Source organism: Erpetoichthys calabaricus, chromosome 4, assembly GCF_900747795.2.
Source record: "Erpetoichthys calabaricus chromosome 4, fErpCal1.3, whole genome shotgun sequence".
NCBI lineage: Eukaryota > Metazoa > Chordata > Cladistia > Polypteriformes > Polypteridae > Erpetoichthys > Erpetoichthys calabaricus.
Window position 1 is genome coordinate 114105293 of NC_041397.2, and position 9475 is coordinate 114114767.

At 36.0% G+C, this 9475-nt stretch overlaps 2 protein-coding genes across 2 annotated transcripts in view; both read right to left on the bottom strand.

Annotated features, from left to right (window-relative positions):
* Positions 1 to 1818: 1818 nt before the first annotated feature.
* The window catches only part of alg11 (ALG11 alpha-1,2-mannosyltransferase), a 357044-nt gene continuing 349387 nt past the window's right edge, over positions 1819 to 9475 (bottom strand). The window contains exon 5 of the transcript XR_007934752.1: positions 1819 to 1833. The gene's annotated coding sequence lies outside the window, so the exon portion shown is untranslated. The remainder of the gene's footprint in view (positions 1834 to 9475) is intronic.
* Positions 7570 to 9475, bottom strand: part of sucla2 (succinate-CoA ligase ADP-forming subunit beta) — a 74308-nt gene continuing 72402 nt past the window's right edge. The window contains exon 11 of the mRNA XM_028799691.2: positions 7570 to 8526. Coding sequence (XP_028655524.1) covers positions 8452 to 8526 — 75 coding nt within the window. The 3' untranslated portion in view covers positions 7570 to 8451. The remainder of the gene's footprint in view (positions 8527 to 9475) is intronic.

Below are 9475 nucleotides of genomic sequence, written 5' to 3' on the forward strand. Positions count from 1 at the left end.
GGCACAATAGGAAACCATTTTTCAAAGAGACAACTAATGGACTTCCAAAAGTCACAGTTCAAAATATAAAAACAACATTAGAAAGTAACCCAAGATAAACAACTGCATTTACTTTAACAAAAAAAAAAAGTTAATATGAAAACAACTAATAATATACAAAGAAATATTAGAATATTTTTCAGATTTACTGTATACTGAAAATTTCAAAAACGGAATCTGCATAGAACAGAATTACAATGATAAAATTAACAAAGGTTAAAATATATTACAAATTCATCAAGAGCCACATGCATAATACACAAAGACATCCATACTGCATAAACACAGAGATTGCAATGCAACAATCATTAATAGTTCATCATTCCGGTATGCTTGACAACTAAAGACTAAGCACATTTAAATCAAGCAGGTTAATCCGTCTGTTTACTCCTGTTCAGTGATGCAGGGGCTTCAACCTGCCCCAGTAGCTTTCAGCACAGAGCAGCAACATTTAAAAATTCAACAGACAAAATTAAATAGTCACATATATACAACTGTTTTTTCCCTTCGCAGTGATAGGCTGGTGCTGAGTTACTGCCCTACAGACTCAGGGTCCTGGGTTAGAATCCTGCTACATGCCGAGATGTGCAGATTTGGTTGACAAGAAACTCTAACTTGGTCCAATGTAGGAAGGCCCTGCAATGGCATTCTACTGGGATAAATTCCAATCCCTTACAACCTTGGATTGGATTCAGTTAACTCTTTTTGAGAAAGTATGTGTGTATGCATTTTCATGTATGTATATTTTAAGGTTTTTTATCATTACTTTAAATTTTAAGCAGGAAGTAGTTAAATATTTAAAATGTTCACAAACACAATATTAAATAATTAAAACTAACTATGGCTTGATAAGGCAAACACTTAGGAGCACTGAAAATCATTTTGAAATCATGCATCGGAAATCGGAAAGGCAGGTCATGAGAAGGAAATCAAAATTACCAGCAAATAATGAAAAAATAAAGGAAATTATTAAAATACACAGAGTATATACAGTGAATGATATTGAAAGCAGGCACCTCAGTTTACACGTCATGATTAAGAAAGACTTACATCCCATCATCTTTTAGGTCATTCATAAAATTGTTGTCCACTAGAACTCGAAAGGTGTGAACCTACATTTAACTGATCCTTCACTAGTATTGGTTACCTAGGTGGGTCTCAGGTTCTGCATGTTTTCCAGAACTGAATTAGGTATATTCTGCTAATAGATGGATGTAGGAACTAAATGTATTAGTGACTGTGATCTCTTCCTTTCTCCCCATTGTGCATAAGCTTTTAGTCTTGCAGATACCAGGGGCCTCATTTATAACGGTGTGTGTAGAATCCACACTAAAACATGGCATATGGACAAAAGTGAAATGCAATGCACATGCCTGCCACCCCACCCCGAATTATGCATATTTGAATATGTAAATCAGTATAAATAGCCCTTTCAGTTGAGTCTTTTGTTAAAAAACAATGGCAAAAGCATGTATAAAAAAGAAGAATTTCACCAAATGCAAAGTGGAGGCCCTACTTGTTGAAATAGAGGCAAGGAAAAACTTAAATTTTGGTGGCTTAGGCAGTGGTAGAGGCAACAGAAGGAAATTCATAGAATGATACTCAAAAGTTCAAGTTCAAAAAGTCACGCAGCACCCGAAATAAAAAAAAAGAAACAATCAGGTGTCAAAACCAACATGAAAATGAGAGTCGTAGCCACTGTCTGAGTGTTATACGGAAGCATATTAGGGCACAGAGAAAAGAAGAAAAATTGGGAAACTGTGAAGAAAAAAAGATTGAAATGTAAACTTTAATCTTGTTGTTTACTTAGTCATTAAAGTAGAATGTTGTAAAACTTCATCTTAAAATCAATGTTTAATTTACTAGAGCTTCTCAAATCCCATCGTAACTAAAGTAGCATGTTAAATGCTTCTTATTCTATGTGTGTGAATCACTACATGCTTCTTAAATGGGTTTCTCTTTCGTAGACAGGAGTGCAGGCACCGTTTGCCAAACAGAATACATTACATTCATGATATTGCAGCTCTCTGAACGTTTTAGAATAGCAAGATGTATATTTGATATTATCTTCATGTTGAAAAGCATTAAAGCATGTATTAAACAAGTGGGGGCATGGTGGCACAGCGATAGCGATGAATAATTTATTGCAGCAGTACTCTCTGCCAAACGTACCAACCCCCAATTCCTGTCCTTCTGTTTTCTTTCTCCACGTAACCAATTGCCACACAATGAGCACTGCAATAAATGTACAACCAGCTGCACAATTAGAATGCCACTTCTAAAATTTAATGGAACACTGAATAATCTTGGTTATACACGTTTAATTATTCCATCCATCCAGGGTCACACCAGTCCCAGCATGCATCAAGCGTGAGGCAAGAACAATCCCTGGATGGGCCACCACACCCTCCCATGTTTAATAATTAATGGTATACATTATTTAAATGAAGTTAACGATTTATCTGCAAAATGTAATATGCATACTTTAATGCGTTTCATCATAAAAATGGTATCAAGTATACATCCTAGTATTCAAAAGGCACACAGCTCCAAGAGGATAGCTCTTGGAAATCTAAATCAACTTAAGAAACCAGTCATCATCATCATCTGTAAATACACGCTTTCTTCTATTCAATTGAATTAGACTGGACTGCCAATACTGATTCTCTGTGCAAGAGAGGACAGAGCCAGCTATACTTCCTTAGAAGACTGGCGTCCTTCAACATCTGCACTAAGATGCTGCAGATGTTCTATCAGACGGTTGTGGCGAATGCCCTCTTCTACGCAGTGGTGTGCTGGGGAGGCAGCATAAAGAAGGAGGACGCCTCACGCCTAGATTAACTGGTGAGGAAGGCAGGCTCTATTGTAGGCATGGAGCTGGATAGTTTGACATCCGTGGCAGAGCGACGGGCGCTCAGCAGGCTCCTATCAATTATGGAGAATCCACTGCATCCACTAAAAGTGTCATCTCCAGACAATGGAGCAGCTTCAGCAACAGACTGCTGTCACTGTCCTGCTCCACTGACAGACTGAGGAGATCGTTCCTCCCCCAAACTATGCGACTCTTCAATTCCAGACGGGGTGGGGGGTAAACGTTAACATTATTCATAGTTATTGTCTTTTTTTACCTACATTTTTATTATTGTTTAATATTTTTTTTGTATTAGTATGCTGCTGCTGGAGTATGTGAATTTCCCCTTGGGATTAATAAAGTATCTTTTTATCTATCTATCTATCTATCTATCTATCTATCTATCTATCTATCTATCTATCGTGAGCTCCTTTATTGTCATTGTATGGTACAATGAGATTCAATATGGAAATCCTCCATAAACTTATTTTCCTATAAAATGATAAAATAATAATACGATAAAAATAATGAAAAACATACAATATGAAAGCACAAGTACAAAAAACATTTATATACAGTGTAGATATGTAAATGGTCCATAAAGTGGCTCAAGTTGTAGAGAAAATTTATAGTGAGGTAATTGTAATTATAATAATAATAATACATTTTATTTATACAAGGCGCCTTTCAGAGAACTCAAGGACACCGAATTATAAGTACAAGCAATTCAACTGGGAACACTTCGTCTATTTGAGAGTGTTTGTAGCTTTTGTAGCTCTTGGGATGAAATGGTTTCCGAGCCTCGAGGACTGTGCAGGAAAGGCTCTGAAGCGTTTGCCGGATTGGAGAAGTTCAAATAGATGGCAGCATGGCTGAGCAGAATCAATGCAGATGCTGGTGGCTTTCTTTAGGCAGCGTGTGCTATAAATGTCCTCCAGGGCTGGAAGGTGTATCCCGATAATCCTCTGAGCTCTCAACACAACCTGCTATAGAGCTTTCCGATCAGCTGCTGTGAAGCTATAATACCACACAAATATACAAAGGGTTAAAATACTCTGAGTGTTGCACTGAGAGTAACAATGCTAAAGCAACTATGCTATTTGGAATGGTTTGTTCATTCTGTGCACTATTATATAATTACAGAATGATTACATTCAAGTGAATTAAATTTGTAAAGATATGCAGTTAATTTAGACATATTTGATAAATCCCGTGTCACTGATGCAAATCTGAAAAAAGGGAAGACCACACAGAAAGGGAAGCACTGCTTTCATGCTGGGTGCCACCAGTTTGCAAAACCAAGCAGAAAAGTGCATTCGCAAAGGTCTGGGCTTCCGTGACAATGTGCGTGGCTTTACACCAACTTTAGTATTTATACATTGCGATGTGAGCATGGAAACAGGCGTATGCAACATTTTTGTGCATACGCACCCTTTATACATGGGGCCCCAGGTTACCTCCATCACTCTCTCCTGCTTGTCCCATATTCACAAAGTATAGAAAGTAAGGAACTCAGATTGGTAACTTAATAAGGCATGACTACAAGGTCCACTGGCCCAAAGTGCTGATCTGGCAACCACAAACTCACCAACCTCCCACAAACACACTCTCAATCTCTGCCTCAAATCTCTCATTTGAGAATGAATAAGTGATTTCAGTGCTTGTAAATAAATAACTCCTACACTCATTAGTTTCACTGTATGCAGGTTGTGCCTTCATTTAAAAATAAACACCTCATATATAATATGAACATGCACACACACATCGTACACTTTGTAGGACAAAACAGCATCACCCTCTTCATTAGCAGGCATATACAACTTTTACTTATGTCACAGCTACAATCCCACCCATACATTGACACTTAACTTTAGTTGAAGTGTAAGTTCTTTTCACAGGGCCCCTCTTTGAAAAGTAGTTTATGGGAATCAACTGTAAGATGATCAATCACAAATGACATTCAGAAATGTCTCAGTGAGTGCATTTTTATGTGCTTTACAAACCTGTTTATTAACAGAAGCCCATTTTCTAAAATGTCATGTAAACCTCTTATACCAGTTAGAGAAACCAGGTGATTGGTCTCTGTGAAACTGATTAACACACACAGATTTCTTTGAGAGTAACCCAATTATTAAACAGATTACAGTTAAGGATTTTGTAGTCTGCGCATGTCTGTTGTACTCTGTTAACCTGTGTAAGTGTTAGCTTCACACCCGCTTTCAGCAGCCATAAGTAGAAGCATACACAAGATACATTTCCTGAGGAAAATGCCCAGGCAACTGCATTATTCCATCCCATGCATAAAATAATCTGTCTCACTATTTCAGAAATTGGTACAGTAATCCCTCCTCCATCGCGGGGGTTGCGTTCCAGAGCCACCCGCGAAATAAGAAAATCCACGAAGTAGAAACCATATGTTTATATGGTTATTTTTAGAATGTCATGCTTGGGTCACAGATTTGCGCAGAAACACAGGAGGTTGTAGAGAGACAGGAACGTTATTCAAACACTGCAAACAAACATTTGTCTCTTTTTCAAAAGTTTAAACTGTGCTCCATGACAAGACAGAGATGACAGTTCCGTCTCACAATTAAAAGAATGCAAACATATCTTCCTCTTCAAAGGACTGCGCGTCAGGAGCAGATCATGTCACAGAGATAGAGAAAAGCAAACAAATCAATAGGGCTATTTGGCTTTTAAGTATGCGAAGCACCGTGGCACAAAGCTGTTGAAGGCGGCAGCTCACACCCCCTCCGTCAGGAGCAGAGAAAGAGAGATAGAGAGAGACAGAGTTTGTTTTTCAATCAAAAATCAATACGTGCCCTTCGAGCTTTTAAGTATGCGAAGCACCGTGCAGCATGCCGTTTCAGGAAGCAGCTGCACAAAAGATAGCAACATGAAGATAATCTTTCAGCATTTTTAGACGAGCGTCCGTATCGTCTAGGTGTGCGAACAGCCCCCCTGCTCAATCCCCCTACGTCAGGATCAGAGAAAGTCAGTGCAAGAGAGAGAGAAAAGTAAGCTGGGTAGCTTCTCAGCCATCTGCCAATCGCGTCCCTTGTATGAAATCAACTGGGCAAACCAACTGAGGAAGCATGTACCAGAAATTAAAAGACCCATTGTCCGCAGAAATCCGTGAACCAGCAAAAAATCCGCGATATATATTTAAATATGCTTACATATAAAATCCGCGATGGAGTGAAGCCGCGAAAGGCAAAGCGCGACATAGCGAGGGATTACTGTATTTATGTTGATGAGAAAACAATCCCAAAACACAATCAAGTGCATTACACAGTCCAATTTCTTTAATGCGACACTTATTTTATTAATATGAAAAAGGCTGTGTTATTACTATCCCAGCAGCACTGGGTATAAGGCAAGAAGCACACATACCAGTATGTTGCTCCTTTGCATGACTCAATTGCACACGCAAACAGAAAAGACTGTGCAGCATTCAATCCAGTAACAGAAACAAAAAGTGTCAGTTTAGTTTTAATCCAACTATTTTCTATTGATATGCTGAAAACAATGTGACTGGGTGAACTAAAGGCATGACTGAGCTACTGCCAGCATTGAAAGACCAACGTTTATACCAATCAAAACCTTATGTAAACCAAACAAATCAATAGTGATATGTCCACTCTTTCATTTAAAACTATTACAGACACTAGTAATGCTCTTTGCCCACTCCTTCCCTAGCTTTAACTTATATTCCATAGCAGTATACCAATTGCCCAAGGATTATAAGAATGTTTGTAATGTAGTTGAACATACACGCTGTATAATGTCCTGCCTCGCTAAAGGACAGTAACGTGTACCAGCAACAGAGGCCATACTTAAAAGCAATGTCAGTAATGCTTTAAAAAAAAAAAAAGCGAACTGATCACTAACTCACCAAAAGAGATCTGTTATGCTAGCAAAAAAGACCACTACTGCAGTTCAGTATCTTACCATGCGTGCCAAAGGAATCTCTCCGCAGATCCTTTAGAAATTGGGACAAATTATTGCCTCCATACCTGGAAAGGACAGGAATCTAACCATAAGAGTTGATATTATTTGTTGAAAAATATTCTTCTGCTATGTCTAAACTGTAAACAAAGAAACTGAAGGTTGTTGTATGTGAAATTTTACCAATTTATGAATTTTATTCATAAATTGAAATATATCTTTTTATAGTCCTGGCATCCCAGCTGGGACATGAGAAAGAAGTATCCCAAAATATACAAACAAATATGTATCTAACCACAAAACAGCCCCAAAACACCCAACAAGCAGGCTGAATAAACACAAAGATTTAAAATATGCACACAAACTGAATACCCAAACTGTTAATTTCACACATTATTAAGAAACAAATCATTTTATCATTAATTTATATTCGTAATAAAATTAGCAATTTTAACCTAAAGGTTTATTCAGATGAAATGAAGGCACAAAACCAAGCCTTAATGGCATGAAAAAATCCCATGAAATGTATAACAGGTTCTCTATAATGCATTTGGGTCTTTAAAGTAGCCATTAATCTAAGAATAGTGAGTGACAACCTTCTGAAGTTAAGATGTGATATTTCAATAGTTCATGTGTTAACACTAACTTTCTAACAATATAGTTATTGTAGGCAGATTATAATAAAACATTTTTCAACAATGCTAATGTTTTTTAATAACTGACAAGGACAGTTGTTCAAAAGTATTTAATTAAAACTCAATCTTTTCCCTCACAGATTTAAATATTTTACAGAAACATATTTACAAGGGAAATAACATTTTAATACATTTAGATTAACAGCTTAGGTGCTTACAGTTTGGTGGGACATGAATAATACATTGTATTAATTGTTGCCATTCTGTAGATACATATTTTTTAAAAAATGCTTTCTGTTACTTCAATTCTGAAAACAGAGTATTGTTTAAATTTTACCTAAGGCACTGCCTGCTTAGATACAAATAAAACTGTACTATAAATGAAAGAAGCAAAAAATTACAACTTTAAATTCTGACATAACCTCCCAAAACATTTTTTATTTTTTTTCTTCAAATAACTTTATAAATTCAAAAAAAAAAAAACTAATACTAGCATTGATTTCCATGCCAGTGTAAAACTGATATAACCAAAAGAAAATGCTTTCAATTCCGGTAGAGTGGTTCAAAATTCCATAAATGTAATACATTTTAAATACCCTATTCACATGGAACAATTTTCAGCCAAGATAATCTGCTTAGGAAAGGTAACTGTTATTCTGCATGCTTTCCTGTTGTAGGTAATGAGACTGAGCCAAAATATACTAGTAACATTCAAGTACAAAACAACTTTGCATAAAAAAACAAATTGTTTAAAAATGGAGTGAAAGTGACAAAGTGGCAAATGGAGTCTTTGAACTTCTAACAAGGACTAGCTGAAACAAGGAACACAATATAAATATGTAATTTGTTACTAGAAGACTTTTTGTTTTGCACTGTTAACAGTAAATAAAGCAGAGTTCATGCCACCAAACAGAAAATATCAACCAACAGTATTTGGGAATATATGCTACAAATAGAAGGAAAATATACTTTAAAAGTTTAGATTGGTAGCTGAAATTTTACATCCACTTGAGCTTCTTTTGCCAAAGACACAATTTCTGAAAGCTTGACAACCTAAAAAAGACAGAAAAATTAGTCACAACTGAAAAGTAAAATCCTCAAAATTGTTTGAATGTCTTGGAGGTTTGAAAATCTTTAAAATATGTACTTAATTCGAGCTGAGCTGTTGCTTGTTTACATTTAAAATAAATAGGATGAAAAAGTCTATTGAGATGGACATGTGCATCTTTATAAAAAAAAAAAAAACTATATACATTAATGTACTTAAAAATACCATGTTTGTACACTTTTAACAGATTTCCCCAACCTGACACTGAAGTGGAAACAGTGGAATGAAACAAGATGGATTATTAAAAACTACCTGCTCCAAAACACAGTAGGTGAATAAAATCCACATACAAAAAATATATATATATTAATTAGCTTCCAACTTGGCAATTCATTATTTTATTAGGTTGCTCAGCAAAGAAATACAACTAAATAAAGGTTTATAGTTAAAATCCAATTGGGTTAGTTTATAAAGTGTGAATATTACTAACAAACATCTTCCAGAATTTTTCTATCACATATAAACTTTATAAGATAATTAAGATCATCTGATGCTAACCTTACTGCTCCAATACTACCAAGACAACACTCAACAAGTGCTCATTTAGATTTTACACTTCAAATCTTTGGAAAGATTCCTCTAGGTTTAAGCTGAGAGACTCCTGATATCCTGACATCTTTTTATTCCACATATACATAATAAGATGGTTGAGATCCGATAATGGCTTTTTTACAGTGCTAGAAAAACTGTCATGCAGTATTTATCAAATGCTCGTTCATTTTGCTCCTACTTCCTGTAATAATCATTCAGAAAAGCTGTAGGTATCATAAGATTCAAATAGTAAACCATAAAGTCCAGACTGTTCTTTCTAGCCTTTCACTTCCCCATTACTTAACTTACATTTCCTGCTATGTATGGAAATAGCATGGACACTATCATATTGTAAGACACACC